The sequence below is a fragment of the Centruroides sculpturatus genome, unplaced genomic scaffold, assembly GCF_000671375.1.
Source record: "Centruroides sculpturatus isolate CEXI.00-Female unplaced genomic scaffold, Cexi_2.0 scaffold413, whole genome shotgun sequence".
Lineage (NCBI taxonomy): Eukaryota > Metazoa > Arthropoda > Arachnida > Scorpiones > Buthidae > Centruroides > Centruroides sculpturatus.
The window spans coordinates 15779-30357 of NW_019384661.1; the positions used below are offsets into that span (position 1 = coordinate 15779).

At 31.0% G+C, this 14579-nt stretch overlaps 1 protein-coding gene across 1 annotated transcript; it reads right to left on the reverse strand.

The window, feature by feature from the left end:
- Positions 1 to 1836: 1836 nt before the first annotated feature.
- On the reverse strand, positions 1837 to 2642 carry LOC111626571 (STE20-related kinase adapter protein alpha-like). The gene is made up of 5 exons (XM_023369985.1): positions 2489 to 2642; positions 2325 to 2411; positions 2109 to 2214; positions 1910 to 2028; positions 1837 to 1848 (listed from the first exon to the last, which is right to left on the reverse strand). The coding sequence occupies exons 1-5, from the start codon at positions 2498 to 2500 to the stop codon at positions 1837 to 1839; spliced, it is 336 nt and encodes a 111-aa protein (XP_023225753.1). The 5' UTR covers positions 2501 to 2642.
- Between the last annotated feature and the right edge of the window lie 11937 nt (positions 2643 to 14579).

Here is a 14579-nt window from a genome sequence, read left to right on the forward strand (position 1 = left end):
ACACTCTCTCTGCCAGATTTAAAAAGGGCTGTCCATTTTTTCACAGTGGTTTACGAAGGAGCAGACTCTCCCAAAACTTCATCCATGTCAGCTTTGATTTGAGATGCGGTCAACCCTTTTTTCGTCAGGTATTTTATGACCGCACGAGTCTCCGTCTTCTCCATTTTTGACAAAGCATGTGCACATTGACTATCTGCTAAGCTGTCGTGGCAAAACTTTACGACAAATCAAGCGGAAATTGGTATCTTATCTTTAGCAAGGATGGCTGAATTATTCCCGCCAAAAATTAAATTGATCGCAGCGCCGCATATAGGCAAGGCCGCGAACTTTTCGAACAGCCCTCGTAAATCAAATAATATATAATGTAAGGGTTAAAAGTACAAAATAATCTAATAATCTTTGCTGCTGTTATTTTTTACCCAAGCAACATCAGGCTTATCTGCTAGTATAAAGAGGGATGCAAAAGTAGGTATACAGTTGTTATGGAAAAAAACATACAGGGAGAAAATAGGAAGAAAAAACATTTATTTTTACGTACAAATTAAATCACAAATAAAGAATATGAACTAATAAAAGATAATAATAATGAACACCAAACATTTGTATTTCTCAAATTCTCAACTGTATACCTACTTTCGTGCCCATCTTTGGTACATGCAAGGCTCTGGGCCAAGAAAAGCTTGGAGGCCCCCTTAAGGAATTCGTAATGGAGGGTTAATGTTCATAAATTTTTTCAATTAGATTTCTCTGCTAAACATATTGTTATATTTATCTTTAATAAAATTTATCAGACATATCTTTTGATTGTTTACTGTTTATAATAATTTTATTACTTGTTGTTCTATTCAATTTTGCATATTTTCGAGGTCTCAAAATTTAGGAGCTCCCAATGGCTGGAGGCCCACACCTAAAAACAGACCTGCCTACCTACTTTTGCACCCCCCATATACATATTGAAAAAAGTTAGAACTCAATTGGATTATTTTATGAAAATTTATATTAAAAAAAAACCATCAAAAAAATATTAGTATTAGAAATGTGGGTAATTTTTTAAAAATTTTCAAAACAGTTGTTTTTTGGCAAACTAAAAATTTGTGCAAGTAAAAAAATTTCATAAATGGTAGCATTTTGAGATATTAAGGAACTGGGGTCATATTTCCTGAACCAATGGTTGATTTTTCCAGAAAATTTCTAGAAACAAACATCTATGCAAACTTTCAGAAAACTTCAACAAAAGGCACAGGAATTATTAAGATTCAAAGTGGGTGAAAAAAATCATGCCCCCCACATCCATATATGAAGAAAAAACCCCAAACTGTTTTTGCATTTCTAGAGATTTCAAGGTCCCAAACTGAAAAATATAAAATTCTTGAAGGGATAATTTTTGGACCAAACTCCATGCTTTCCCTCTATGATATAATAGCCACGAAAATAATATGTATACATATAGAGTATAACTATGACAAGTGGAAACAAGAGTTCCACTTTGTTATCACCAAATATATGGAATTCTTGCTCATTGTTAATTTTGGGGGTGGTTTATTTTACTCATTAGGCATTGTCATATATAAAAATAAAACAAACACCTTTCTCTATTCCAGCACACTTTTAATGCGTTGAATAACGTTTTCGATCGTTATTCAACGCATTAAAAGTGTGCTGGAATAGAGAAAGGTGTTTGTTTTATTTTTATTCAATAATTCCACTAAGCATTTAGTTATTTATTTATTGTCATATATCTTTTGTATGAAGAATAAGAAAGAACATTAATAATATATTCTTTTTTAAGCATTAAAGTAAAAGTAATTGCTATTAGACAATTAAATAGAACCAATTTTAATATTGTTGCTTTTATAATAGATATTATAAATTTAAAGAATGTCCAAATTAGTATATCTGAAATAATTACCTGAATATATGCAATATCATCAGAACACAAATCTAAATTTGTCCTCCGAACAGTTACATGACGACCCGATGGTAAATGCCTAGCTAATGATATGGTAGCTGCTTCCTTTAAACCTTTTCCTTAAAACAAAATAATAAAAAAATGTAAGTTAATGTATAATCAGGAATTTAAATATCTTTTACATAGAAATATGATTTACCAATTACTGCTATTAGTTGATAATGAGAAGGATCAGCTCCATATCTGATCATTGCAGAATCTTTTGGTAGCAGAGGAATAGCCTCAGACAAATAAGATACCTCAGACTAAAATATTTATTGAAGATATAAAGAATCTATAATATTAATTTCTTTAAGAAGTATTTTAATTTATATAAGATAGCAAAAAAGAAAAGATAAGTTATACTATTATCTACCAATGGTTGGTAGGAGGATTCGTCATTAGCAATAGGTTCTTCAACAGAATCAGTCTCCTGATCAATTCTTGAGCAACTACAATCGGGCTGATGGAAATTTTTAACAAAGTTTTAATTACACTTACAGGGTCAATAAATTTGGCAAAGCTTAAAAAGTTACTCACCAAACATGACATTGAACTTTTCACTACAAATTAACTGCTACTTGAAGATTCTGATTAAAAAATTACATTATTAATAACTAAATTTTTGTCAATTATATACATATTTTAATATACTTTTTGTTTATGATACTTTTGGAAGAATGATTTTATTCCTCTTCCAAATTTATGAGACAAAGAATTTGATATAACAAGCACAAACCAATATTTATGAGAACAAAACATTCTAATCACAAGTGCAACCAGAGTGGAACATGTGAGAATTTCAATTAGATGGGTCATAGATTCCAATCTCATTTACTTTGTTTCACTCACAATGCATACTTGTTTGTTAAAGATAGTGCCATTCATTTTAATGTAGTTGTGCAGTAGTTTTCAATGCTTTATCTCTCCATTACTCTTTATCTCAGATCCTTCTTTCAGTAATTAAAATAAAACTGTTTTTAAATGAATAAAATTCTACTCTGTTTTCCTGCTTACATATCAAGATATGTAAACAAGAAGATGTCTGATAACTTGTGTTTGAGTTTCTCATATCACATGCATTTTTCTCAATATTAGTTCTTTTATATTAATGAAAAACATAATTAATGATTTCATTTTATTTACTGGGCTTCAAATTGCAGCCCAGTAAATAATTCCTATACATTCTCACTGTTTAGAGAGACATATCGATTCCCATTGTCATCTGTCTTTGTCTGTCCATTAATCTTAAGAACAGTTAGATAGATGAAAAGCAAGACCAGATATGGTAAGCTTAGGACCCAAGGACCCAATTAACAATATTCCAGTCTGGACTGGAAGTTAGTATATTATATAATTTATTAAGCTTTTCTAATTTAATTTCTAAGTTTTTCAAGGTTGGTATACCTTTTAATTTATTTTCAAAAGATTCCAAATTTTAAATGCTATTAAATATAACTGATTTTTGTCCAATGGATAATTTACATTTTGGCAATAAGAGTTATTTATAAATTATTATAAATTATAAGCAGTACATTTATAAGAATTACGACAACTATAGATTACAGATTTTATCCTACTGATTGTAAACATATTTGCTAATAAATGTAATTGCTAGTACAGTAGCCCTCGTTATATTGCATTTTTTTTTTTGTTCCCAAACTTTAAAAGCACTTGAATCAATAAATTTTAAATTACCAATTGCCAGTGAATTTCTTTTTGCAACAAAATACTGTATTTTATTCCTACCATTGTCCTTGAAACAACAACAATAAATTCATCAAGATCTAAATACAAAACAGTTGGGCAGATCACTTATGTTTGTTTTGATATTAAAAGCTATTTATTTATTGGTTTTAAGTACTGTCTCCCCATTTACAGGTTTCTGTGAATTTGAAATTTCACACCTTTATGTGAATTGAAAGTTCTGTATTCAATGTATTTTATCTGAAGATGTCTGTTACAAACAGATGAAAATAGTAGTAAAAGTACTATTTTGAATTAATTTGTGCTGGTTTTGGGTATTGTCTTCATTTGCATAACTCTCAACAAAAACAATCAGTATTTTATATTATTGGTACAAGATATATTAACTATTCCAATATAAATCAGTATATCACTTGTATTTTTATTCCAAAACAGGATATAACTACTTTATTAGTGTTTATACATAAACAATTAGTTAAAAAATAATTAGACACTGTAGACAAAGTCACATTCATTTCAAGTATTAAAAAGTTTAGGTCAGAATAAGTAAGATTAACAATAATATCATCTGCATATAGAATTAAAAATTGTGGAACATGATCAAATATGCTATTAATAAGTAAGTTTTATAACAGGAGGCTAGCACAGATCTCAGAGGAAGTCCATAGGTAGTTTCACAGAGGGAGACAGCAAAGAATCAATTAGAACAAAATATTTTCTATTGTGTTAATATTAGATCAACCAGCTGAATGCATTATCTGAGTCCATGTCAATAAAGCTTCTGTCTCAAAATAACTAGATCTATTGTATCAAAATTCTTTGATAAGTCAACTGAAACAATGAGATTAAACAAAAGGTTATCTAAATTAGTAATCAAAAATATAGTAATAAAAAGCCCAGTGCATGTGAAGTAGAACATTTTTTAATGAAAAAGCTGAAGCAGTTATAAAAAAACTTTTCCAAATAACTTTGTAATAGTGGGGTTTATCACAGCAGGGCAATAGTTGCCTATATGAGTTGTTTCCTCTTTTATGGACAAGTATTTCTAAATAGTTATGCAAAGTCTGAAAAATAGTCTGACCTTTAGAGTATTTAATAAGAGGTAGGATAATGGAAATGTGATTATATCTGCTATTTAAATAATGTAGTTAAGATGATACACCATCAATGGTTTAGTGGGCACCACAAAAGAATTAAAATATAAGCATTGGAAATTTCAGCAAATAACTTGGCAACAACATCCCTGAAAACAGTTTTATTTATATGTCCCTTATTACTATTATTAACAACATTATAAGGAAGCCTACAAACTGTTGTCCAAAAAAGATTTTATGTTTTTACATCACTAAATTTTTTTATTGTAATATCTTTCCTTATCTATTATCATTTGCTTTCTAATAGATTAAGTAAATTTCATTAATTTCTTCTTTAATTTGTTGCTTATACAGATTTACAAGTTTTTATTGGTTGTTTGGAAAGTAATTTCGTTTTTTTCTGTGGGGAAAAAAAACAATATTTTTATAATAAATAAATATTTTATTGAATTATATATCAACCATTTTGGTCAAATACCTGTTGTCATCATTTCTGATAGTAGCACGATTTCACATTCATAAAAGTTTTGATCGTTGCTTACAAAAAACTGATCCAAGTGATTTTTGACATTGTCATTTCAAGTAAATGTCTTACAGTTAAAAAAAAAATTTGTATAGACTGGAACAAGTAATAATCTGAGTGTGCTCAATCTGGCAAATATGGTTGATGTGATAGCACTTCCCATCTAAGTTATAACAGTTTCTGACAAGTTACCAAACTTGTGTGAAATTTGACATTATCGTGGTAAAACACTACACCTGTTTTGTTGATCAATTCTGGCCCCCTTTTCTGTTTGATGATATTACTCAATTTGTTTACTTGATTCAATTTTTTTTTACACTTTCAAATCAATTGTTAAATTGTCTGGTAAAAACTCCAAAAAAAAATTTCCTTAAAATCCCACCAAAGAGAACATCTCTCTTTAAGAACATGTGGAACCCCTATATCAAGCTTTGAAAGGAAACCAATTTGTTTCAAGTAATCATAGACAGTTCAATTTGACAAATTTAATCTCTTAATGATTTCACGTGTTGTTATTTGGCAGTTTGCTTCAATCAGTACCTTTATTTTGTTTTCATTGGCTTCAACTGGCCATCCAGAACGTGGTGCATCTTCAATATTGAAATTGCCAGAAAAAATTTTGTAAACCAGTTTTGGCACTGTTGTTCTGTCAATACATCTTGTCCATACATGTCACACAATTTTTTTCTCGCTTGAACAGCATTCTTACCTTTTCGGTAATAAAAGAGCAAAATATGCCAAAAATGCTGCTTTCGATCTTCCATATTTGATGGGACACAAAAAATAAACAATCACATGAAATCAAACAAAATTTTTTACAAATAAGCCTTAAAATGCTAGCTGTCAAAATATATAATGATAATATGGTTTAGAATGAAAATGGTGGAAAAAATACGACTAATCCATCTAGTGGTAAAAAAGCCGAAATTACTTTCCGAACAACATAATAGTTTGGAAAATAATCGAGCTGCAATTTGAAAAAATTGTAGACCTATAAATTTCCACTGTTGTCCATCTGTCCACCTGTTTTTCCTTAATCTGAAGAACAGTGTTAGTTAAATAAAATTTAAAACCAGATATGGAAAGCTTAGGGACAGGAGGCCCCAATTAACTGTATATGGATTTCTGATGCAAACTGGAAACCATATTATTTTAATTAAAATATTTTCCCCCGAAAGGAGTTAGATAGATGACTGGCACAACTCGATTGCTAACGGAAAAGTATGATGTACAGGAGCAAGACACTACAGTACTATTTTGAGGTAGAGAGCATATATTTTAAATGAAATAAATTAAAAATATGATTAAAAATTGCAGCCCAGTATTGTGATGATGTCACAATAAATAACTGTTTCTGTTATAAGTTTAAATCTGGTTTTGTTTTGTATTTAAATTGCTTCTGTGTATCAGAGGATAAGAGAGATTTAGGATTATGTTCTAGATTACTGTCTCTTTTTTGATAGGTATTATAAATATAAGGCATATACTTATTAATAAAAATACAGTAATAGGTTGTAAAAGTAATCAATTGCCAAGTTAACAACTTTTGTATAATACATGTCATTTCAAGTAATTAAGTAGTAAGTGCATTGTGAAATTTAAATAGTCAAATCATATTCTGTTTTCTTCCAAGAGAATTAAAGTGTGTTTGTCTAAAATGATCTTTATCTGGTACAAAGCATACAATAGGCAAATGATCACTCAGAGGGTCTGACTTATACAACCTCAAATTCAATCTCCACAGAACTACTAAATTTAATACATAGTCCAGCAGAGATTCCTGGTCTTCATTTACTCTAGTTGGAAAATCCAGAACAGCTGCTATAATTAGATAATGCTACAAACAGAGACTTCCCAGATCTAAAGTATTGATTTGATTTATTTAAAGAAATTATCTGATTTAGAAAGATCAATATTGCAGTCACCTAATAAATATACTGTATTTTAAGTTGAGACACTAAAAATAAAAGTGAAAAATAGTAGTTAAAACATCTAATAAATTAAAATGTTTAACAGTTTTAATTCTTGGAGTCTGCAGAATATAATACAAAACAGAAATCACCACAGGAGAACTTTGAATTACTTCCAGTAAGCATTTATAAGTATGTTTTTGATATGCAGAGATCTTTTTTTATCAGGTTGGAGAGTTCTAAAATGGAATGCAAGAAAGAAACATATGACATTTTTAAAAAATTCAAAAATGTTTCTAATATATAAGGATATTTTGTAGTATCCTTATATTGAATTATTAAAATATAATTAAAATAAATACAATGCCATAAATATATTTAAGATTAGATAAGAAAATCAGAATATTATAGTAGTACATGATCCTTTTAAATGTTTTAAAAGGATCTTAAAAATTTTTATGTGATGTATGTACATTATGCTATCTAAATATATACTGCCAGATGAACGATACTCATTTTTCATTTTTAAAATTAATACATTGACCTCCTTTTTCAGATTTAAATATTTCAAGTGCTTCTACTGTTTTAATGTGGGCAGATTGTTTTGTCCTCTTGATGATAATTGCTTTGCTTTGTTGAAGTCAGGGTGTATACTGTGGTCAGATGCATAAACAGCCAAGGCAGTGCTTAAATACTTGCAATACTTGCCTAAATTTCAGCATCTTCCTCAGGGAATGGGAGAGAACCAAATTGGCACTTGTCCCTAAAGTAAATAAACCTGGAGATTACAGACCAATTTCCATTATCTGCACTAGGAAAAGTAATCGAAAAACTGCTTTGCGCAAACAGACTCTCTTGCACCTTGAGTCAAACACACTACTGAGCAACAATCAGTATGGTTTTAGAAAACAAAGGTCAACCATTCATGTTATCACTATGGCAGTCAACCACATCAAAGCACTACTTGACAGAAATAAATATGTTTTGGGACTTAGTATAGACATTCAGAAGGCATTCGACAGTGCGTGATGGCCACTGATTCTTTATAGACTCAGGCAACTACAATGCCCTACAAACATCTATCTACTTATGAAAGAATACCATCATGAGAGAACTATTGCCATCAAAACAAGGAATATTACTTTTGAGAATGAATATAATAGGGGCTATCCACAGGGCTCGGCCTGTGGGCCACTTCTATGGTGCATCCTTTTCAATGATTTTTTGACCCAGGACTTTGGGCAAGACGAAATTATTGCATATGTGGATGATGCACTCATGCTGTTGACAGGTAACTCTAGAGCAGAACTCGAAAGGAAAGGAAAGCAGGCTATGTCAAAAATAAGCAAATGGGGAGGGAAAAACAAGCTGATCTTCAATCCAAGAAAAACGACAGGAATCGTCTGGAACAAGCCAGACGCTCAAAACTTGTAAAGAGAGTACCAACAATTTGGATAAGGTCAAAAAGTATAAAAATAGAGAAAAACATTAAATACGGGGTGAGGCATACTGGAGTCCCACATTTATGAGATGAATTTTAAAAATCGGTACAAGAATATGGAAACTTTTTATTTATTCAAAGTACATGTAATGTACTTTGATTGTCACCACCTGTGACAGGATTCAACACTATAAAAAACTATATTTTAAAAGAATGGCAAATGTTTTGGGACTACTTCCATAATGAAACAACTTACTCATACTTACCAGACATTAAAAGTATCTACAAGATGAATTGGCTTGAAATCAATCACAATACAACCCAATTTATAAATAAATTAAATAAAAGCTACTTACATAGGTTCAAAATTACTGATAGTGATAAGTATGTTGATCAATACAAAACCTTCCTCACTTATTTCTAGCCGTTCATACACGATTATGAACGTTTTCGGCCTATTAAGAAAGCCGAAAACATTCATAATCGTGTATAAACGGATAGAAATAAGTGAGGAAGGTTTTGTATTGATCATCTTAAAATAGTTCTAGCTACAAATGCATATAAGTGATAAATACTCTATTTGTGACAAAACCAATTGAAGCAACCACTATAGTCAAAAAAGAAAGGAAGGACTTACAACTAATTTTAGGCTACAAACATATGGATTGGCCATATAATAAAAGCCTTCTCCTGCAAGACAAAAAAATCTACAGGTTCTTCAAAACTCTTATAGACTTATACAGTAGAGCGTCGTTTATCCGAAAGTCGGTTATCCGAAACGTCGGTTATCCAAAAGCATTCCAGTCGGCAAATTTAAATTTTCGCTAGCACTGCAATCTTTGGCTAGTCCAATATTTTTTTGTTGGTGTGTGTGTTTTAGCTGGCAGCACTGGCACTTTTGTGTGGTGTTTTTCTGAGGACTGTGTCATGCTGAATCAAACGTTTTTGATACTAGATCAACTTCTAAAGTATATTTTTTTTTTGTTTTTATATTTTTCAATATATTTATTTTGTTTGTACAAAATAAAAAAATAATTTTTAATGATACAATAGCCACGATTATTATTTTAAAAAGTTTTTGTTAGGCTTAACNAAAAACATTTTCAGCTAATACAATCATTATCAAAATAAAAGCGAAGATTTCTGGAAAGCTACCCAGCTCTTTATTGTGTTAAGTCCCACGCGTTGCAAGTAGTGACAGAGTCCACTCTCGCCCATACCATTCTGTTATGCATATTTAACATCTTTTTTGTACAATGACTGTATATAGTTTACCACCCAGTTGTGCTAAATGGTACTGGGTATGTACTGTACATATCACTTGTACCTGATTAATAAAAAAAAAAAAGTATTAATAAATGCTGATAAAGTAACATGTTATAACGAATCATAATAAGCAATAAAAAGACAATAAAAATATCAATAATAAGCAATATCTCACACAATAAAATTTAAATATGAAATAATTTGCCATATCAAATACTAATTTTTTAAAATATTCTATAGAAATTCCAATATACCTTACTGGAAATTTTGTTATAAGTATAAAAAATTTAACAATTACAACAAAAGAGCAATTTTTGGAACCCTTACATTCTAAAATTTTTACAATTAATGATACATTATTTTCTATTTTATTTTTTTTCTTTATTCTACTTTATTTTCTACTTTATTTATTTTTAATGAGTCTTTGGTTTTTTCAAAAATTTGGGGTATGTTCTACAGTTTTTCATTATGGCTATTATAAGTATATTGCCATTATTGTTTCCATATGTTAGTTTTTCCAAACTCGTCTCAGTCACTGTTTACCCTTAATTTCAATAAAAGTGATAAACTATATTTAATGTAATTTAAAATGAAAACAAAGTATAGAATATTTATATAATTCATCAATCAATTTTTAATTGATAATCAACTGGTAATTGGCCAAAAAGCTTGTCAATACATCACTAGTTCATATACAGTGTTTATAAATGAATGGTGCAGTTTTAAAAATTAATAATAAATTTATTTATTACCCTATATGGGCAAAACCTTACAGCATAAGCAGCGGCAACTGTCCAAGTTTTTTATGCATTAATCACAATCCTTCAATATGTGCACCCATCGTCACACGACACACATCTACACGGTAATCACATTCTTCCCATATGCAGTGTAGCATGTCCTCCGTGATAGTCTGCAGTGCATGCTTTATCTGATCATACAGTTCCTCAAGGGACATGAGCACTGATGGTACATAAACTCAGTCTTTAACAAACCCCCACAAAAAGAAATCACAGTGTGTTAAATCTGGTGAATGGGGTGGCCAGGGTAGCAGGTGTCTGCTATTGCACCATGTCCAATGCAGCATTGGTGAAGAACACGATTAAGAAGCTCGCATACATTCCTGTGAACATGGACAGTTGCCGCTGCTTATGCTATAAGGTTTGCCCATATAAGGTAATAAATAGATTTATTATTAATTTTTAAAACTGCACCATTCATTTATAAACACCCTGTATATTTAGTACTTTTCTGAGATAAGTGGCATAAAAGCCATTTATAATTTGAGTGAATTTTCATTTTTCATTAGTAATAAGTCTGTAATATTTTGAAAATTTTCAAATGATGCTAAAGATTTTTCATGAGATTTAGTATCCAGTATTCAAAAGTGTATTTAATACTGTAAGAAAATGATTATGTGAAACTGTGATAAAATATTAATAAAAAGTCATACATTATGAATACATAAAAGCACTTATTTTATAAAAAAAAAAAAAAAAAACATTTTCAGCTAATACAATCATTATCAAAATAAAAGTGAAGAGCTATGTTAAAACTATGATTAACCTGAAAATCTCATCATCATCCTTATTTTTCAGCAAATATTTATTAAGAACACAAATGTTTTTAACATATTTCATAAGCCTTCATCAGGTTTCCATTCTAACTTCAATTTGATAATGTTCAAAATTTAGAATGTTACTTAATAAGTGACATTATAGAATTTTTTAAGATATAGAATATCCTATATTTCTCATGCGTATATAAACATCTCAAAACCTGACATTACTAATCAATGCCAAATGATTGCCATAATGCATTGAGCTATTAGTAACAGAAAAATAGCCTGATGCATTATGGCAATTGTTTGATATTTCTCATGTGTTTGTAATTAAAAAGTAATTTTAAAAAAGTAATATATATGTATAATTATGATAAATAAAATATAACATTAAATGATTATAAAACAAACACAGATGTATATTTCTACACACGGTTGACTCACCCTTCTTGTGATGAAACATTATGTGGATTATCATATAAATATTGTCATGTGGCAGATAGAGATTCACAGTCTTTATGCAATTTGCTTTTAATGTGGTTAAATATTTCTAATTTTTCTAACATTTTTAGTACGTGTTCATCATACACATGCCATAATAATTTGACCTCATTAAGGTCTGCAGAAATCCAAGCTCTGTCACATATTGTACTCAAGTAGTTACTGCATTATTACTATCAATATTATGTTTTATGTTCTGCCAGTCTGCTTGTTAAAGATTTATTTGTAGATTCAATATACACTAATTGTCGATTAAATCACAGGAATAGAGTTTACTCCAGGTATTTTTTTGCTGTTTTCGAGATGTCTTTGACTCTTTGTCATTCCTTAATAATTTGTAAATAGTAAGTTTCCTGCAATAGCATATATTCATGAGTTTCATGAGTAGTTTTAAAGTATTGATACTGGTATCAGTATTGGTCTTAAAGTATCAATACCAGCCAGTATTGGGCATCAGGTATCAAAATTGGAAATCTTGCTGGATGTCACTGTTCAGTCTGTTGCATCACCTTCCAGTTGTTTTTGCTGCTGAGAAGTTATTGTGCTCATTACAATGAAGCCCACCAGTGGCTGAGTGGATAAAACCACCAAACACTGGTAGTTGGTTATGAGTTTGTACTTTGCCATCAGGCTGGCCAAGTGGAGTTTTCCGAGTTTTTTTCACATTCATAACACTTAAACATGGATCAGTTTCCCATAAAGGAGCATAAAGTAGTAGTTTCTCTAAATAGGGGCTATTTTCTCCAGGGAGGCATTCCCTCAGTACATCGCCCATGTGTCACATTGCCGTATACCAATAAAACCAGTACAATGAAGGCTGAGTGGGACCCAGAATAGCAATTAATATTTTGCTGTTTACTCCAGGAATTGAATCCTAGCTACCTGCTTCAGAAAAAAATGCACTCAGTGCTTCAGTTTACACTAGTATGATGTCTTGACCTGCTAATGGGATCTGTGCATACTGCTATATATGGGAAAGGGATGAATTATAAATTGTTAATGAAGAAGTAAAACAGCGTCTTTACATTGAAAGTTCTTTACTGTGTTCAAATTTTACAAATATCATTGTAAACAAGTACAGTGGTGCCTTGTATAACATATGCCTTGAATAACAGACACTGTGAACAACGGACTTTCTGTTTGGCCATTATGTGACTCGAGCAACAGACTGGCTGCAAACAATGGACTTTCCGTTTGGCAGTTACAAGAGGTGAACGACGGACTTTCTGCGAACAAGTGCAAATGATGTTTCCACTCTTTTGCCATTGCCAACAACAATCTGTTATTTTTATAATATACTAGCAGATAAGGCCAGCATTGCTTGGGCAAAAAGTAACAATAGCAAAGATTAAGATTATTACATTACAGCCAATCTTACCCGTTTTCACAGAAAGCAAGAATTAGGCTCCCCTGTTTCCAGACTAATTAGAAAATTTTTAGATGGGTCTAAAATTATGTTCGATTTAACACAAAAAACCACATCTGTGCCTGTAAATCTTGCACGTTGCTTTCTCTTAACACTTCCATTCTTAACACTTCCATTGTTGAAGCCTTAATCCTGTCCCTTTCCCCGCGGGGGAGATTTCAAAAAATCCCTTGTTAGTATGCGTTCTCATGACATCCCTAACTGTGTACCAAATTTCAAGTTTCAACTCCTAACCGTGCTGAAATGCTCATGATAAAATGCTCATATACACGCACGCCATCTATCATAGGATAAATGTACTATGCTGAAATCCTTTGTGGAAATGTATTAAACACCTTCCCAAAGTTTCATGGCAATCGGATAAATGGTGTAGTAATGCACGAAGGACAGACAGACATACATTCATTTTTATATATATATATAGATTAGTATTATTAAAATATATTATTAGTATATCTGAAGTACAGAGCTCCCGTTTTGATTTGGCTTGTTCCCTTGTTTATTACATACATCACCTCAGTGCATATTTACATTTATTCAAGTGTTGTGCAAATCATGGCTTCTAAAAAACAGAAAGGTGATTTCAATTGAAACAAAGCAAGAAATCATCAGAAGTAGTGAAAGTTGACAAAAACTTCCTTGTCAAATGTGGAGAGGTTCAGGAGTTTACCAACACTCATTATCCAAACAGAACTGAGGCCAACAGGATCAATTATCTCTACAATGACACCCTTGCCCGTCATTTCTGACGTGTTGAAGAAGAGAGAGAAACAGACCACCTTGGACATGTTTTATAAGAAGCCATCAGGCAAAAAACAAAGGATGGAACAAGAAGAGTTGACCATGCAAGCCCCGGTAGCCTCTCCTGAATCTGACTCCAATTAAAAAACAATAAAAAAAGACCCTCTGCAATGTGTAAAAAGTCTGTATCTGTATGAATGTGTGAAGAAAGTGTTCCTCCACCTCCTCCTCACAACATCTGACTACCCAGCATAATTGGTGACTGCTCCATTTTCATTTTTTTATGGTATGGTTATTTTATGCTGCGGAACGAATTATATGTTTTAACATGTATTTCTATGGAAAAATGCATTTCGTATAACGGACTTTTCACTTAACGGGCATGCATCTGGAACGGATTAAGTACATTATATGAGGCACTACTGTATATACCAAATTTTAGCTCATTTTAATTATCACCA